Raw genomic sequence first — 18598 nt, forward strand, 5'->3', positions numbered from 1 at the left:
GTCTTTAATCTCCCCATTGTTCAAAGTTTTCATTCTAAGCAAATCATAGGGTATCACATCACATATTCCATATGCATATAATATAACATATTTCATACATATTACATACTCAACCAATAACAACAACAACAAAAAATGGTGAGATTCTTCAAAATTATCTTTCTTTTTTCTACCACCCTTTTTCTTTCCTTATCAGAATCATCAACCACAAACCTCTACCTATACGGTGGTTGCACACAACAAATGTACACACCAAACTCACCCTACGAGTCAAACCTCAATTCACTCCTCACCTCACTAGTCAACTCAGCAACATACTCATCCTACAACAACTTCACCGTCCTAGGGTCCACCCAACAAGACATAATCTATGGCCTCTACCAATGCCGTGGTGACCTCGCTATGCCGGATTGTGCCTCCTGTGTCGCACGCGCTGTCACACGTGCCGGGGACATGTGTCGCGACTCGTGCGGAGGCACGGTCCAGCTCGACGGTTGTTTGGTGAAGTATGACAATGCTACTTTTTTAGGTGTGGAGGATAAGAATGTTTTGTTGAAAAAGTGTGGGCCTTCCGTGGGCTATAATCCAGAAGCCATGGGCTCAAGAGATGCTGTGCTTGGTGGGCTTGTGGGCTTAGGTGGGCCTTTTAGGGTTGGTGGTTCGGGTACGGTACGTGGTGTTGCCCAGTGTACTGGGGATCTTAGTTTTGGGGAGTGTCAAGATTGTGTTGTAGAAGCGATCGGACGGTTGAAAAGTGATTGTGGTACTGCAGATTATGGAGATTTGTTCTTGGGTAAATGTTATGCAAGATATTCTACCGGTGGGGCCCATGATACGTCTAAGGCCCATGGTAAAGCCCATCTTGGGTTCTTTCTCATGTTACCTTTGCTGCTTCTACTTCTTTTTTAATCAAAAGGAATTAATTGAAGAGTAATGGAGATTGGGTGGTGGTGTAACTTAATTTGAATTGTAAATTTGTTTTTGATCAACTTTTTTTTTTCATTTGCAAACTGTAATATGCAAAATTTCAAGTATGTTTTTCTTCCGGTCAAAAGAAAAAAAGTCATGTTTTCCTTTACTTTATGTTAGGGCACAGCGTTTGTCGTTTTTTCAGGATGATTCTTCCATGCCAATTGTAATTTGTAAACATTGACTTGGAGAATGTGGTAGATTTAACTAAAATAAGTAAAAAAATATATATATACCCAATGTTTTATTATTTCAACATGTTCCAAAGAGATTTGTAAGAAAAAAAGGAACACACTTATTTTTCTTCTAATAGTTTATTTACTTGTGAAAATATTAGGGTTTGTTCTTTTATTAAAATATAAAAACATATTATGTTTTGTTATGCATATATTTTATTTGTACATTTTTTACTTTAATTGATATTACTTTGTTTCAGTTTTATAACATTCATATTATGCATGTATATAAATTTTAGTTTCAATATTCTAGTTGTATGTTTTTAAATTCAATTTTTTTTTTAAATTATGTTATCAAAATAAAATTTATAGTACAAAAATATAATCAAAGTTGATGTTATTCCCTTTGAATTTTGATCACGTGTGGTATAAATTACCTGACTTATTTTGTTGGATGGCTTGCAGGAAAATTGGGTATAGTAGGTGAAAAGAGATTTGCATTAATCATTGGTTTATTAGCAGGAGCAGCCATACTTGTTATTCTCATTGCTTTCTTGAGCAAGATTTGTAGGAGACAAGGTAAGTAGTATTAGGCTATTTCTTTTCTTTTTTTGTCTCTTTGATTTTCCTTAACTAATATAATCAATTCAAATCATAAAAAATTAAAACATATAACCATTGGATTAAGCAATATCTTGACATGATTTTTTTTGTGCTTGTATCTTCTTTCCGTGCAGGTAAATAAGTTAAATTAAGTTTGTGACGCTTAGTGGCATTCCCACTGATCAAATCTCACCGTATGGACTTCCTCTATGAGTTGCTTTTGTGCCTCTTTTGCTTCATGATGTTCTTTATCTTTTCTTATCCTTTTTCTCTTTCAAATTTAAAGTTGAATTCAAAAGAGGACTTTGAACCTTGAAGAGGATACAAAAAAGAATGTGCAAGATGGGGTACTTGTATTTGAATACAAAAAGAAAAGAGGAAAAAAGAAGTGAGCCAAGAGATTCTAGCTGCTTTCCTTTCCACTTTACAAAGTTGTGCAATTTAAAGTTTCATGCTTTGCAAACAAAAGTAACTATATTATTATTCATTTATTTCTGTAAAGTTCAATAATAATTTTGCATTATTTACTATACTTGGTATATGCGCCTTTGAACTTTTTGGATACCTAATTCTTATTTATAAAATATAGTTATATATATAGTCACTTAATCAAAGCTTACATATTAAGGAAACGCTTACCATGCAGTCAAGCACAAATAATATAGACCAAACATGATGTAGTAAAGTGGAAGTGGAAGTGGTAGTGGTAGTAAAAGTTCTTTTTGTACCAAAAAGAAGGCGGTGGTAGAAGCTTAAAAGTTTAGTGCCGGGCTCAAATATAAGTTGTAAATGAAGATAGGGTAAAGAAATTAAATAGTAACTTAGCAATATGATATGATGTGATATAAGTGGTAATTACTTAGGCCAGTTTATAAACTATTTTAAATAAGAAACCAAGTTGTTTGGGCTCCAGTGGCAAGGAGCTCCTTCCAAGAACGTATCCGGAGAATATCAGGTTCGATTTCCAGGGGGAACAACGTTTGGCCAGTGCGCATGTCTCTATGCACGAGCCGGATTAGTCGCCCACTTTGGTGGGTCGGAAACCGGTGCGAAAGCCAAAAAAATAAGAATAAATAAGAGCATGCATAATACCCATGAAAATGCACGAATAAGCGGATTCAGGTTTTATGCTTCATTTTATTTATTTAATTTTTAATTAAACAAAAACTTTTGGTATCTCTCGTTCTTTCTGTGATTGTGACTAAAGAAAGCTCTCTTGAAAGAAAATCAACTATAGGTTTGATTTTCAGTGATTGTGACTAAAGAAAACTCTCTTGAAAGGTATTTCCATTACACTCGACATACCTCAAGTTATTAGTCTCCTAATACAAAATTGTGTAGAGATGCCCTCATTTACCAAAAGAAATATTCAAAAGAAACAATTACTTTTGTTGGAATCTCTTAACATGAGCATGATTGTTAAACAAAGAGACGCTAATCATTATCATTATTAGGTCTTTATATATCTTATTAACTTTCCTAAATATATATATATATATATATATATATATATATATATATATATATATATATATATATATATATATATAGGGGTTTGCTAGAACACACCCACTAGTTTTTATGTGGGAGTGTTTTAGCAAAGCTACACCTTAGGGTGTAATTAACCACTTTTTAGTTATTTACTTGCTAAAACACTCCCACATAAAAACTAGTGGGTGTGTTCTAGCAAATGCCTATAGGATTTGCTAGAACACACCCACTTGTTTTTGTTAGAAGGTGTGTTATAGCAACATACACCTTAGGGTGTATTTAACCACTTTTTAGTTATTTACTTGCTAAAACACTCCCACATGAAAACTAGTGGGTGTGTTCTAGCAAACCCCATATATATATATATATATATATATATATATTATTAACTCTAATAGGTGGGCTTGTTAAATTTGTAATTTCAATTAAATATTATTTTAAAAGTGTTTTTTATGAGGAAAAATATTCTTTTAAAAAGTTTGATGTTGATTTGGTGGACAACAAATTATATTTTTTTTTTTGGAAACTCAGTATGGAATTATATAAATAAAATCACTTTAATCATGTTTTTATAATTTGTTTCATTGTTAAAAGAGTCGGACAATATTTAAACTACTATATTATTCTTTATCTAATTAAATAATTGAATTTTATGTGCATGTGAGCTAAAGACATTATAATATGCAGGGTCTGCGTTCGAACTCCAGACATTTCACTTATTCACTTTTAAGAGGTTAATTTTTAGTCATTATATTACTTCACAAAAAAATTAAATTTTCTATACACGTTAAGATAGCCGGAGTTTATTAGCATTAATTGCTAGTTAGGACTAGTTAGAGTTAGTTACTCAATTAGTTAGTGTAGTCTCTTTTTTTGTGGTGGTTGGGTTTCGAACCCTCAACCTTGCATATATTATGCATTGTCCTACCAGCTGAACTAAGCTCGCGAGGACATAGTGTAGTCTAACTTTATAAATAGGAGTATTAAGTACAAATCACTATGTTTTGTTCAATATAATTTCATATGAATTTTACTTTCATTTGAGCTATAATGCTCTTCTCTCTGTTTTTTTCTTCTTAGAAAATCTGAACGCCCTCTTGTGTTAAGAATTAAGAGAAAAACATAATAATAAATTGTATTAGCTCAAAGACCGAGCATATTTGTAACATGGATAATCAGTTTACGAACCATACTAATTATCCCAACCCTCCTCCTTTCAAGTCATTGCTAGTTGTTTCCATCGTGTCCCAGTCGAAAATCCAGTTTTCAAGCTATTTGCTCATATTATTTTGAAACTTGCTCCGAAAATCTGAAAAAATCCAACTGATTGTTGAAAAAATCTCAGTAGAAGGGACTTCTTACCGGACTTCGCCCCTCAAAATCCAAAATTCCATCATTTAGACCCATTTTTTTTTTATATTCTCAGCAAAATCCAAAAAAAGTGCATTAGCTTTATTTGAATTTTAGAATTTTTTGGTGGTGTTTTTATATTTTATTTGACATGTTTTATGATTTTACTTTGTATTTTGGTTGTTTTGAAAAGCAAAATTCATAACTGCTAAAATATGAAAGATTATGATTGCTATTATATATAAGCATATTTGAGATTCTATAATCCAAACACATCCGAATTATGTTTGGATTATAGAATCCAAAACCCATAAACATTTTGGTAAAGAAAATAAGGCATACAAGAAGTAGATAGGGTGTGAAAAGCAAAATAGTCCTAAAGAAATCATTAAACTTCTAGCCTAGTTAGTACTAGGCCCAAAAATGTATAGGCCCAATTGCTGTCACGTTCCATAAGACCATAACTAGAAGAACCTAGAAGATTTGATTATTAATTAAAGAACACAGGATTATGATCAATTCAAAGAACATTCTGGAGTGTCTCATCATAAACACAAAACAAAACATATACTCACGAAATTTGAAACAAACTACAACATCATATCATATTTAATTTATCACTTTCGTTGTAGTGTCAAATCAATAATGGCTGAAACTATACTTGGATACCCTTTTAAACGCTTTTTCTTGGATCACTCTCCAACTTTTAGAGGATACTCCGGCTCAACAGCACTCTTGGATTGGATTGAATCCCCAACTTCTCATATCCTCAAAATCAACGTTCCAGGTAATGACACTCTCACTTTTTTCTCTTCTTTCAATTTTATTGACGCAAATGGAACCTTTGAGTTGTGATTCTACTATGTTTTGTTGAAAATATATGTGGATTAGAATATTTTTTTAGTACAAACACTTAGATAGATGGCGTCTTTAGTGCTTGACACATGCATGATATCGATAGTACACCACATGACACACATAATTACATTTAAATTGAATTACGTCATATTTTAAAATTATTAAATTATTGATGTGTCTGATGTTTGTATCCGTATCGGTACTTTGTAGTTAGAATCTTTGTAGATTAGAGTCTTTGTAGCACATATACTTTTGATGGAAGGCGAGTCTTGTGTTCAACAATGTCCTACATCAATAGGACACCGACATGATACACATAATTACATTGAATAAATTTTAAATTATCATCAATATGGATGTGTTCATGTCGTGTCTGATTTTTGTGTCTGTGCTTCATAGTTAGAATTGGTTAATTGATTTTGATTAAGTTTTGGGTGATATGTAATTTGGATATAGGATTCAACAAAGATGAGATAAAAGTACAAATTGAGGAAGGGAACATTTTGCACGTGAGAGGAGAAGGTGTGAAAGAGGAGAATTTGGGAAAGGACGTTGTTTGGCATGTAGCTGAAAGAGGAACTGGAAAAGGAGATTTTTCAAGGATGATTGAATTGCCTGAGAATGTGAAATTGGATCAGATTAAGGCACATGTGGAAAATGGAGTTCTCACTGTTCTTGTACCTAAAGATGCATCACCTAAATCGCATAAAGTTCGAAATATTAACATCACTAGTAAGCTTTAAGATTTGCAAAATTATAAATGCGTTGATAGGAATAAAAATGGAGAGAAAAATATGGAAAACAAATGTATCTTATGATGTAAACAATTGCATGGTGTGATGAAGAATCAATGTTTGGTTAATACTTTAATATAATAAGGCTTTTCCGTGATCAATTTTAATGCTTATCCAACCATTGGTTCCATTCTTTGATCTTGTAACACCTCCTGCACAATTATAATGTTGTTACTACTTTTCCTATTAGGATTGAAAGTACTTCAGAAAGGGCTTAACATGTTTTCCATTTACATCACAACATCTGAGCAAGAATCTTATGGACAGTCTTATAAGACACATTGCATAAGTTGGTAGTAGGTCGAGATTCATGTGATTTAGACATTGAATCAACATTTGGAATGAGGATAATAAGCATATCAATAATAGAATTTATTTTATCATGATTTTGAAAGATATCAATGATAAACATTGCAAAATCGAAGAATTTTTTTTTTCTGCCCGTATCACAAAAAAAATGATATGTCTGCCCCTACTTGAAAACAATTGATCAAAATGCCCTTGTTCTTCAGTTGAATTGGCGAGCATAGCTATTTTTGCGGCAATCTCTGCAAATGCGCAGGCTTTTCTCTGAACATTCTGCCAGTTCTTCAAACAAGATGTCGAGCATGATTTTTTTAAAGTTTTTTTCATGTTCTTATTTTGATTTGGCGATCATTGAAAAAATTTTAAAAAAAATTTATTTAAAGTGTGCAGGCTTTTCTATGTAATGTCATGTTCTTTAAGGAAAAAAAAAATTTAAAAAAAAAAAAGAAGCAATGCTCGCCATATGAAAATCAGAACATGAAAAAAACTTTAAAAAAATCATGCTCACCATCTTGTTTGAAGAACTGACAGAATGTTCAGAGAAAAGTCTGCACACTTGCAGAGATTGCCGAAAAAATAGCTATGCTCGCCAATTCAACTGAAGAACAAGGGCATTTTGATCAATTGTTTTCAAGTAGGGGCAGACATATCATTTTTTTTGGTGATAGGGGCAGGAAAAAAATTTCTATGCAAAAATCATGACTTACCACTTTCCATTGACTTTGGTTAAAAAAACGCTTGGAACATGTGAACGCTCGGAGCTTAAAAAGGCCCCATGTGTTTGATAGTCCTAAAAAATCTCTTGTGGTGTAAACAAAAAGGCCATTTTTTGAATATGGTGCTTAGTTGAAGCCGTTATAAACATCCTATTTTAGTAAAACCACAATTTTAAATCCATGATAATATTATCCAATTTAATGACGTGGTAATATATTATGTGACCTTATATATAAAGAATGACCTACATAATTGATATGAGTCTTCAAAAATACGTGTTAAATTGAGTCGTGACGATATATACATAGTCAAAAGAAGATCAATTGAAATGATACAAGAGGTTGAGAGTAAACAATTTATTAACATGTCATCAAATTAAATGGCCAAAATCATAAATTGGTTTTATTTTATTTAGTTGAGGGTTCAAAATTGCAGAATTAAAAATAAAGGACCAAAATTTTGTTAAAAAATAGAGGACCAAATTGGAGCTCTACCAAAACAGATAACCAAAATTTTATTAAACTTTCTTTTATGGGTCATGTTAAGGATTTAGAAATAAAAATAATTGAAAATTTATATAGAAAATAATTTTTTTTTTTTTTGTTTCAATGTGTTGAATTTACAATTTTCAAAATAAAGTTTTCACTTTAAACTTTTTAACAAGTGTTTTTAGGACCCTAGTTAATATTTCTCTTCTTTTATTATCACTTTACTATATGAACGTTAGAAACATCAAACACTTGGAGGTTTACACACACATAATAAAAGACGTTTATCGGGATGGAAGAATAGAAATCTCTCTATGGGGTGTCGTCTGATTCTTCTTAAATTTGTTTTGTCCTTAATATTTTGGATAAGATGGGGTAGTATCTATTTGAAAAAAGAAGATGGAGGTTTAAGGCTTGGGAGATTAGAGGAGTTTAACTTAGCTTTACTTGGTAAGAGGGTTTAAAGGAAAGAGAGAGTTTATGGTATAGGGTGTTGGGGCTCTGTATGGAGAGGAATGGGGGTGGTTGTGTGTTGGGGAGGAAGGGGACCAGTTTGATGGTAGACTATGAATAAGCTTACAAAGAGTGTTGGATTGATAGATGGAGGGTGGATGATCGATAATATTGGTCGGAGGGTGGGTAATAGATCCTCTACTATGTTTTGGAGGGATTCTTGGCTCGAATGTTTTACTTTTAATGTTAGATTTAGACTGCTTTATGAGTTGGCGAAAATTAAATTGGTAACTGTAGCTAAAATGCATTCTTTAGGTTGGGGAAGTGAACGGTGAGACGTGGAAATGACAGAGGAAGTTGTTTGCTTAGGTGGAGAAATTGGTGGAGTAATGTGTCGAGTGCCTAATTTTAGTTGTTTTGCAGGTAGAGGTGGTGGATCGTTGGGTTTGGAAGACATCACTCCTACGAATTATAATTAGGTTATGTGGTTAAAAGTGGTTCCGCTAAAAATAAATATTTTTGTTTAGCAGCTATTTCTTAACCGTGTTTCGACAAAAGATAACCTGGCAAGGCGGTAGATCATTGATCACAATGATCAAATTTGCTTGTTAGAAGACAGGGATCACCTATATGTTAAATGTGATTTTTATGGTAGGATATGGTCTCTAACTTCTTGTTGGCTCGACTTCTCAAAGGCTTTTCACAAGATTTTATTGGATCATTTAGTTCAGTTTAGTGCGTTAGGGGGGCTATTTAAAAAGTTTTCATTTGGCGCTTAATATTATTTGAACATTAGTGATTTGGATCATATGGAAAGAGTGAAATAGGTGAATTTTTCGGCACAAGGAGAAATATTTTTGTGGTTAAAATCAAAATATGTTGTTTTTTATTTTGCCTATCATCTTTGGAGGCTTAATCATATTTCTTGCTTTCTTGTTGTAATTTAGCTTGCTTTCTCTTTGAGAAATGATATTTATACAACAACTTCTGTGACAACTTTTTCTTTCATACTCACACCATATTTTTACTTTCTCTTTTTATTGCTTTTGTTTTTGTGTCAATACCTTTTTTTTTTTTTGTAAAATCATGGTTGTCCCAAAAGTTGTCAATCAACTTATTGTTCAAATAACATAACTTTTCTTTTTTGTTGCTTTGAATCTCATTGTAATGTAACTTTGATCTCTTAATTAATTCTTTCTGGTACATCTTATGCTTGAAGAAGGTTATTCTTGGTTGGTAATATTCATGGCCTTAACTCACTTGGGTTGATCTGATAATGTTGACTTGTGATCTTGAAATATGCTTCAATTCAAGATTTCAAGTTCAATTCTATGTTAATTTTAATGTGTTAGTTTAGCTTCTTCAAAAACAATATATTCAATGCCTTAAAAAAAATTGCAATTAATTGCCTCTTGGAAAGTGATCATATCATTTCCTATCCAACTAATGTATAGTACTGGTAGCTGAGATACATTCATGCAAAATTGTCAGAAGTACTACATGGCAATTACCATATTATTTGTATTTTTGTAAGCCATATTATTCCGTTTTTTTAAGCTTTATTATTTTATTTTTGACGAAATTAAGCCTTTGTTAAATAACTGGAATATACTACTACATATAATATTAAAATGTGCACAACGTATTAAAAAAAGAGTGAGGATATATTTAGTTTTTGGAAAAAAAAAATTGAAACTTAATTTAGTGTGTATATATTTTTTTTTGAAGGACAATGTCTTTTTTTTTTTTTGTTACAAAAGGATAGTGTGTCTGTATTTAACAGTACTACTATAATATGAAATGACCCCATCGTTAAAGTAAAATGGCAAAAATGTGGAGCCAAGATGTTATTTTTGGTTATTATCCAGCTAAACCCAATTTATGCTATTTATAAGTGCCAACACATGTCATCGTTTCCTGAATCTACCACTCAAAGTGCAGCTACATTATCTAGGTACTAGTAATAACTGGCCGGCAGCACCAATTCAATTACAAGTTACTACAATACTCTGGTGAAGGTGCCTTAATTTGGATGTTAAATTACACTATTTGAAAATTGAAAAAGAGATAGAAGGAAAAGGATATAAAAAGAAAATAAAGTACTATTGTTAATGCCAAAGGAAAGGAAAGGATTTGTAATGTCAATGAAAGGGAAGGGGATAAAAAAAAATAAGAAATTGTAAAAATAACTCTAGGGCAAGGGAAGGTAGGATAACATTTTCTTTGACTAATTTATGAAGGGAGAGTCCTTGCGCCGCTCTGCTAGGGTTTAGTCCTAGTAGAATCATCAGTGTATAGTATCTTTTTTTCTCTCGTGGTGTTTTTGTTCGAATCTTTAGTCATGTCTTTTCTAATAATAGTTATCTCCTTTTCATAGTGGTGAGTGGAAACATTAGCATGTTGCAGGTGAATAATATGCATGGAATCAGTGTAACAAATAATGTGTCTCAGACTTTCAACCCAACAAATTTGAATCTCATGCATTAATGTCAAGATTTCGGCATGAAGATTATTTGAGTAGTCAATATTACCATGAAAGTCACATATAAGTTGTCAATTGACGTCTCTAATTAAGCCACCAAATCCTGTCATCCTCGGGTTGGTTTGAGCACTACCATCCACATTAAGAATATATGGTCAGGACTCAGGATGACCTCTTTGCTAAGAAATAAGCTGAGGCTAAATGCAAGTAATCTTTTCATGCATACTGCTGAAAGCTTGAGTAACATCACGAGTCATAACCTTGATCTTTAACAATTACTCATTTCATAAATATATTATTGATTTTATAAATTAAATTGCCAAAAAACGTAAGATCACTACATCCACAAATATAACATTGACGTTAAGTATGAAACTTTGTTATGCAAATTAAATTTCTATAATTGGATAATAGAACCACATAAACATAAATTAATGCAAACCTAAATCGTAAAGGTACAAAGTACGACTTTTAAAAATCTAAAATAACTCTAATGACAAGTGGAAAGCTATTTCATCAATGAAAAATAACAAACAAAAAAAAATTGAGGCTGTTGGAAAGCTATTTCATCAATGAAAAATAACAAACAAAAAAAAGCTTAGAATTTTTTTTTTACTAAAGATCGAAAACTCATTGCTTGAAATGAATTTCATATGTGTGACTTTAGTGTTTGGTGATTTTCGTGAATTTAATGTATTTTAATGAGAGTATATGATTGATTATCAACTAAATAGACTAAGGGAAATACTAACAAATATCTTTAGAATACTTGATGAGAACTTTAAAGTGTATTCAACACATTAAAAAGTAACTTTTTTAACATAAATTTTTTCAATTATTTTTCTTTTTGAATCCTTAATAAGTGTCTAAAGGCACTTGTTAGCAAGATACATAGACTAAAGTAACACAAATCACAAAAACTTAACGTCACTTAAATAAAACCCGCTTAAAATGATCCATAGACTAAAGCAACGCAAATCACAAAAACTTAAGTCACTAAAATGAAACCCGCTTAAAACTTCAAAGTGTATTCAACACATTAAAACATTAAAAAGTAACTTTTTTAACATAAATTTTTTCAATTATTTTTCTTTTTGAATCCTTAATAAGTGTCTAAAGACACTTGTTAGCAAGATGCATAGACTAAAGTAACATAAATCGCAAAAACTTAACATCACTTAAATAAAACCCGCATAAAATGATCCATAGACTAAAGCAACACAAATCACAAAAACTTAAGTCACTAAAATGAAACCCTCTTAAAATATGGTCTATTACATGATGCGAAAAGAAATGACAAAATGATTGTACTTTAGAATTGAATGTCCGTGAAGACAAATAAATAACACATATTTTTTGTTTTTTAAAAACAACCAAATAAAAGGAAATACGAGATTAATTATTATGTATTGAGAGTATTTTCCCTTTTATTCAATATAATTTTAATATTGAACATTTTAAAATACATTGATATCTCAAAAGTAATCAAATTTTAATTAATGTCTTAATTTTGTCATGAAGTTAATGTCTTAACTTATTTCTTTTAAAATCATAACATATATTGTGATAAGTCAAAAAATAAAGTTTTTTATTTAAAAAATTACCATACATGAAATATTGGAATTATTACCTTAAAATTATGATTCTTTGTTAAAATAGTTTTCTAATATTTTTCTTCCTTAAAAAAAAAGATAAATACTTTTCTAAATCATTTCGACAAATATTTATATAGTAAAATATAATCGAATGTACATTTAAAAGTATTTTCGTCATACTTGTGTATACAAGTTAAATATAAAAATTACGAGAAGTGATATATGAATAATTAAAATGTGATAATTAAAAAAACATTAGCAGCCGTATAAAAGTAGATGTCAAACAATTTTTATGTTCATAAAATAACTTTTCTCCGTCCTCATGAGCTTAACTCAGTTGATATGGACAATACATGATATATACAAGGTCAGAGTTCAAAGTCTATTCTCGAAAAAAATAACTTTTCTCTAAAAATATACATTTTGTGAAAAATCAAAGGTATTTTTCTCAAAATTGTTTAAAACAATCTACGGGACCCACATGAACATAATAAGGTTTTTTCTGTACAAACGGTCCAACTCGGAGGACACGCTATGACCGGACACCGCCGAATTAGAGCCTTTCTTACTGGACAACGGAACATACGGGGGTCCACTAAGAAACTTCCTTAAATATTTTAACATATAAACAACCAATCACCATTGGTCACCCACACAAAACATTGGTTCTTCTCTACAAATGAATTAGCGTAAGACCTCTCAAAAATCATAAGTATGATTTTTTTTTTTGAAGGAATAAGTATGATTATTTTGTTGTTGTGTGAATCAAATATGACTAATTCCTTGAATTAAGGAGGATTTTTTTTGTTAAATTTAATAAAATTACATTTTCAAGGCTGAGTTGAATTTATAACAACTTCTGGTTAAGTGTCTATTTGGTATCACGTTGAGTACTATCAAAATCACGGCGATTCATTATAATTTTACAGAAGTTACAAAAAATAATTTTTGAAAAAGCACGATAAATCATTTTAATTCTAACAAACCCGTTAAGATATCAAACATATGCTAAGTTGACATAATATATAATATATTTTTAAATATCAATAAGTTTAGATAATTTGGGCTAGACTCAACAGTAGATTAAGAACGTTAACAAAAAAAAAATTACTAGCACAAATCACCGAACAACGACATAAAATCGCTTAGATGATATAACACATATCTATTTTAGTTTAACTAAGGTCCTAAGTTTGAAATTTTTGATTCTTCAAAAAAAAAAAAAGGTTCTAAGTTCGAATCCAGTTTTAGAGTAGCAGCGTTTAAACTCTTATGAAGAGTTTACCGTCTATTTGAATCCTACAAGGTTTGAGAAATCAATATCCGCGGTTGCGCAGAGATACTCGATTTACACAAAAAAAAAAACCAACAACAGGTCTTACATTGATAACCTAACCGATACGAGTCAACTCATTATCAACCGGATCGAGCTAAGTTGACAGAATCCGATTCTCTATCTCTAACACTGCGAAAGGTTGATATAATACGTGACACCCACCACTCTCATTCACGCCACTCTCACTTTCTCACTCTTCACCTCAAAATTTTCCTTTTCTTCTCAATTTTCTCTCCGTTTTCCTTCCACCAAAATTCAAACCAAAACTCACCAACTTCATGAACCATCTTCATCACCATACCCATTAACCCAATTCCCTCAAATTCATCACAAAGACTCAAACTTCACAAACATGAAGCTCAAAAAAACCGTTCTGCTTTATTTCACAGCATGTTTAATAATCACCATTGTTTCCGGCGCCGATCTAGCTTCCGACAGAGCCAGTTTATTGACACTCCGCGCCACGGTGGGTGGACGTACTTTTCTATGGAATTCATCAGAAACAAACCCATGTTTATGGACCGGAGTTATCTGCAATAACAAAAGAGTCACTGCCTTAAGGTTACCGGCGATGGGTCTCTCCGGTAACCTTCCTTCAGGTTTAGGTAATCTTACTGAATTGCAGACACTTTCTCTCCGGTATAACGCATTAACAGGACCAATTCCTATGGATTTTGCAAAACTGGTTTCACTTAGAAATCTTTATCTTCATAGTAACTTTTTCTCCGGTGAGGTGCCGGAGTTTTTATACGGTTTGCAGAATTTGGTGAGGTTGAATTTAGGTAAAAACAATTTCAGTGGTGAAATTTCTGAACATTTTAATAATCTTACTCGTTTGGATACATTGTTTTTGGAACAGAACATGTTTACTGGTTCTGTTCCTGATCTTAATGTTCCTCCTTTGCATCAGTTCAATGTATCGTTTAATAATTTAACCGGAGAAATTCCGAAGAGGTTTTCGCGCTTAAATGTAAGTGCTTTTTCTGGGAATTTGCTTTGTGGGAATCCTCTTCAAGTAGCTTGTCCTGGAAACAATGACAAAAATGGTTTATCTGGTGGAGCTATTGCTGGTATTGTGATTGGTTGTGTTTTCGGTTTGGTGTTGATTCTTGTTCTTTTGGTGTTGTGTTGTAGAAAAAGAAAAAAAAGTGATTCTGATAATGTAGCACCTGCCAAGAGTGTTGAAGGTGAGGTGTCACGTGAGAAAACTAGAGATTTTGAGAGTGGTGGTGGTGGGAGTTATTCAGGTTTGGCTTCGGCTTCAACGACGGCTTCAACTTCGGTTTCAGCTTCTGGTGTGTCATTAGAGAAGAGTTTGATATTTATTGGGAATGTGAGTAGAAAGTTTAGTTTGGATGATTTGTTAAAAGCTTCAGCTGAAGTTTTGGGAAAAGGGACATTTGGAACAACTTATAAGGCAACATTGGAGATGGGAATAAGTGTGGCTGTGAAGAGGTTGAAGGATGTTACAACAAGTGAAAGAGAATTCAGGGAGAAAATTGAGGAGGTTGGGAAATTGGTTCATGAGAAATTGGTCCCACTTAGGGGTTATTATTTTAGTAAAGATGAGAAGCTTGTTGTGTATGATTATATGCCAATGGGAAGCTTATCTGCACTCTTGCATGGTATGTGTTTGTCTTTTGCTTTTGATTTTTTGTCATTTTGTTGTAAATTATTTGTGTTTACATGTCTTTTGTTTGTGTTGTGATGCTAATATGGTATTGGTACCTTATCTTTTGTTTTATAAATTAATGATTGTGGCTGTTCTTGTGTCTACTCCATGTTGGCTTTATGGTCAATTATTGGTTGTGTTTGTGCCTCTGAATGTTCTGTACTATTTGTTTATGGTTGTGTAAATCGTCATTTTGGTCTCTAAATGTGTCGGGTGGTATCAATATAATTCACGAATGTGTTGAAATCACAAAAACATCCCTGAGTGTAATTTGTCAGCAATTTTATGGATCAACCCGATTAACAAAAGACACATTTGAGGACCAAACAAACTAATAAAAGACATATTCAGAGATATTTTTGTAATTTTGTTACAATTCGACTAGAGACAATGATTAACACATTCGGTTCCACCAACTGTTTTCCTATCTTGCCTTTGGCTTCATTTCATTATGCCTTATTTTTGTCCTGTGCCTGTCTGATTTTAGTTTGCTATTTTTTCCTGAATGTAAGGCTTTCATTGAGTGCAACGTTGTCAAACAGCGGCTACAGTGGCGCTATAGCATAGCGAAATTTGAATAAATCACTATTGTTATGCGATACACTATTAAGTACAAAATACTGTCAAATAGCGGCGCTATAGCATTGCAGCATAGCAGGATTTGAACAAACCCCAATTTCCCGCGATTGACAACATTGATTGAGTGACAGAATTGATAGATATTCTGGTTTTGAGGCCTATGTATATTTGATGGTACATTATTTATGCCTATGTGTGATGGAATCTTGCATCAAGAGTTTAAACTTTTGATATCTAAAGCATTATTTGTGAAATCTGAAGTTTAGTCTCTCTTAGGCTTTGCAGATCACCTAAATTTATATACTGGCTTTTATATCAATGCATATTTCCATTTTGGTTGTACTTAATCTTCTAATATTTAAAATTCTTATAAAGTAATGTTGACTGTACAGGACTCAAGGATTTTGATTTGGACTCCATAGTCAAGCAATCTAGACTATTTAGTATCCGACGGCTTATGTTTGACTTGGTATGTTGGATCCAACTTACAAAGTCAGAACTTGAGTTGTCAGATCTTGATTGATAGCCTAGATTGTGTGACTGCGGCAAATGCGTGATAAAAGGATATAGATCCAATTTGGATTTAGCGATTGCGTGTCAGATATTCAAATTTTGATTTAGTATATGCTCTATATTTGCATTTTGATCTTGAGTTAGATGCTAGACATTTATGCACATTATTTGTTTACTTATACATCTTGCTATTTTCATTTTATAGCAAATAATGGAGCTGGAAGGACTCCACTGAATTGGGAAACTAGGTCAACCATTGCCCTTGGTGCTGCTCAAGGGATTGCATACCTACACTCACAAGGTCCAACATCTTCCCATGGAAACATCAAGTCATCAAACATCCTTCTCACCAAATCATTTGAACCTCGCGTCTCAGATTTTGGCCTCGCTTACCTGGCTCTTCCAACCGCTACACCCAACCGAGTTTCCGGTTACCGTGCACCAGAGGTCACCGATGCGCGCAAAGTATCCCAAAAAGCAGACGTCTATAGCTTTGGTATAATGCTTTTGGAGCTTCTTACCGGGAAAGCGCCTACTCATTCTTCGCTGAATGAAGAAGGAGTAGACCTACCAAGATGGGTCCAGTCCATTGTTCAAGACGAGTGGAACACTGAGGTTTTCGACATGGAGCTTCTCAGGTACCAAAGTGTTGAGGAGGAAATGGTGAATCTTTTGCAGCTTGCTCTTGAATGCACCGCGCATTATCCTGATAAGAGACCTTCAATGGATGTGGTTGCAAGCAAGATTGAGAAAATTTGTCATCCTAGCTCAGAGAAAGAGGAAGAGAAGATTCATGATGATTTGTCTAAAGGTGGAGATAATTGATTTTTCCCAACAGTACTATTCTATTGATGATTCGGGTGCTTCATAAGCTTAAAAATATAAAATTAAAGAGAGAAACCTCATTATTTCAATATTGGCCTGTTTTTGGCATGATTATTATATTGTTCTTGTTTTATTGATTGAAGGATTATAGAAGCCAGTTAATTTACTGCTACGTTTAGATACATGATTGAGTTCATTTTTACTGAATTATTATGTGGGAAATGTGAATAATCTGTTTGGATATCTAGTTGATATTTACATCCTTCTATTTTTTAGGGGGTCGGTTTTTATCATAGTTTTTTGTTCTTTATAAGCGTTGAAACAATGTTTTCTGCTCTTCTTAAAGTCCAACCTATCATAGTTTTGAGTGCATGTTTATATTATCTTCTAAACCCCATTTGCTTGTAAATTAAGTTTTGTCCATAACATGTTTGGCACAATCACATGGTTTTATAATTGAATATGATTGAATTATGATTTTAGTAAAATAAATAGTTTAGATCAAATCATAATTTGCAAACTATAATTCAAACACAACTATTTTTATAATATTTGTGTGTTATTATTATATGAATGGGGTTGGGGGGGGGGGGGGGGGGGGGGGGGGGGGGGACTTTTTTCTATTATATAGATGGTTGAAACTAAATCTTTTTCAAATTATCTTGTATAATGTTTAGAGGACATTAAGAAAATATAATATAACATACATTTTATTTTATATTTGATGTATTCAACAGCATAATGATGAAGGAAAAACATAGAAAAAATCTCATTAAAAAAAAAGTGAAATCTAAGAAAATGAAACACATTCACCTGCCACACTTTACCAAATCACACATCCAGACATGCTTCATATAATGATTTATGGGTTTATATTTGATTTTTTTTTTGTTTGTTTTGTTTTTCAGGGTAGCCCCTACTATGGACCCTATAAATAAAGGTCCATTGGTGAACCCATGTAAATTACTTATTACAGCCGGTTACCTAACTTAAATTATTATTTATTTATTTTACAATAATCTCACTTTTCAAAAACAATTTTTAGTGTCTTAAGAAAAACAATTTTTAGTGTTCAGTGACGAAAAATGTCCAAATATTCTCAACTTTCATAGCAGTGTTTTGCAGAAAATTGTCTCAAAACATGTTTTACGAAATATCAATGTGATGAATGATAACAGAGGGCCCAAATTCAATCTCAATTTCTCAATAGATTTATGAAGAATTTCATGGAAAAAAAGTTATGCAGAAAATTTTTGACCCAACAAAAACTCGTCGGAGAGGATATGCCTTAACTAACTGGTTCGTCGGACTTTGTCAAACTGGCTACAGATGAACGCATTGAAAAAAAAATGAAAATCTGTGTTGAGGCTCTGATTCAACATAAAAAGATT

The 18598-nt window shown here is 32.4% G+C and overlaps 3 protein-coding genes across 5 annotated transcripts; all 3 read left to right on the forward strand.

Moving 5' to 3' along the window:
• On the forward strand, positions 1-2280 carry LOC146923764 (plasmodesmata-located protein 7-like). 3 transcript variants are annotated; one of them, XR_015009867.1, is made up of 4 exons: positions 1-850; positions 1611-1724; positions 1883-1942; positions 2035-2280. XR_015009867.1 is itself a non-coding variant. In XM_085708913.1 (3 exons), the coding sequence occupies exons 1-3, from the start codon at positions 136-138 to the stop codon at positions 1888-1890; spliced, it is 837 nt and encodes a 278-aa protein (XP_085565039.1). In that variant the 5' UTR covers positions 1-135; the 3' UTR covers positions 1891-2280. The 3 variants fall into 3 exon arrangements, 2 of the variants coding, with proteins under 2 accessions (XP_085565039.1, XP_085565040.1); XM_085708913.1 differs by having other exon boundaries at positions 1883-2280; XM_085708914.1 differs by lacking the exons at positions 1883-1942; positions 2035-2280 and having other exon boundaries at positions 1611-1732.
• A 2794-nt stretch (positions 2281-5074) lies between these two features.
• LOC146923765 (HSP20-like chaperones superfamily protein) lies at positions 5075-6342 on the forward strand. Its single transcript, XM_085708915.1, has 2 exons — positions 5075-5376; positions 5904-6342. Exons 1-2 carry the CDS (start codon positions 5235-5237, stop codon positions 6188-6190), a joined length of 429 nt encoding a protein of 142 aa, XP_085565041.1. The 5' UTR covers positions 5075-5234; the 3' UTR covers positions 6191-6342.
• A 7449-nt stretch (positions 6343-13791) lies between these two features.
• On the forward strand, positions 13792-17450 carry LOC146923766 (putative inactive receptor kinase At1g48480). The gene is made up of 2 exons (XM_085708923.1): positions 13792-15243; positions 16588-17450. The coding sequence occupies exons 1-2, from the start codon at positions 13971-13973 to the stop codon at positions 17205-17207; spliced, it is 1893 nt and encodes a 630-aa protein (XP_085565049.1). The 5' UTR covers positions 13792-13970; the 3' UTR covers positions 17208-17450.
• The last annotated feature ends 1148 nt before the right edge of the window (positions 17451-18598 follow it).

This window comes from Medicago sativa, chromosome 5 (genome assembly GCF_051527215.1).
Source record: "Medicago sativa cultivar Bolivia chromosome 5, Bolivia_mono, whole genome shotgun sequence".
NCBI lineage: Eukaryota > Viridiplantae > Streptophyta > Magnoliopsida > Fabales > Fabaceae > Medicago > Medicago sativa.

Coding starts and splice junctions, on each gene's coding strand:
- LOC146923764 (XM_085708913.1), top strand. CDS start 136: ATGGTGAGATTCTTCAAAATTATCTTTCTTTTTTCTACCACCCTTTTT. Junction 851..1,610: donor TGATACGTCTAAGGCCCATG/GTAAAGCCCATC, acceptor GATGGCTTGCAG/GAAAATTGGGTATAGTAGGT.
- LOC146923765 (XM_085708915.1), top strand. CDS start 5,235: ATGGCTGAAACTATACTTGGATACCCTTTTAAACGCTTTTTCTTGGAT. Junction 5,377..5,903: donor CCTCAAAATCAACGTTCCAG/GTAATGACACTC, acceptor ATTTGGATATAG/GATTCAACAAAGATGAGATA.
- LOC146923766 (XM_085708923.1), top strand. CDS start 13,971: ATGAAGCTCAAAAAAACCGTTCTGCTTTATTTCACAGCATGTTTAATA. Junction 15,244..16,587: donor CTTATCTGCACTCTTGCATG/GTATGTGTTTGT, acceptor TTCATTTTATAG/CAAATAATGGAGCTGGAAGG.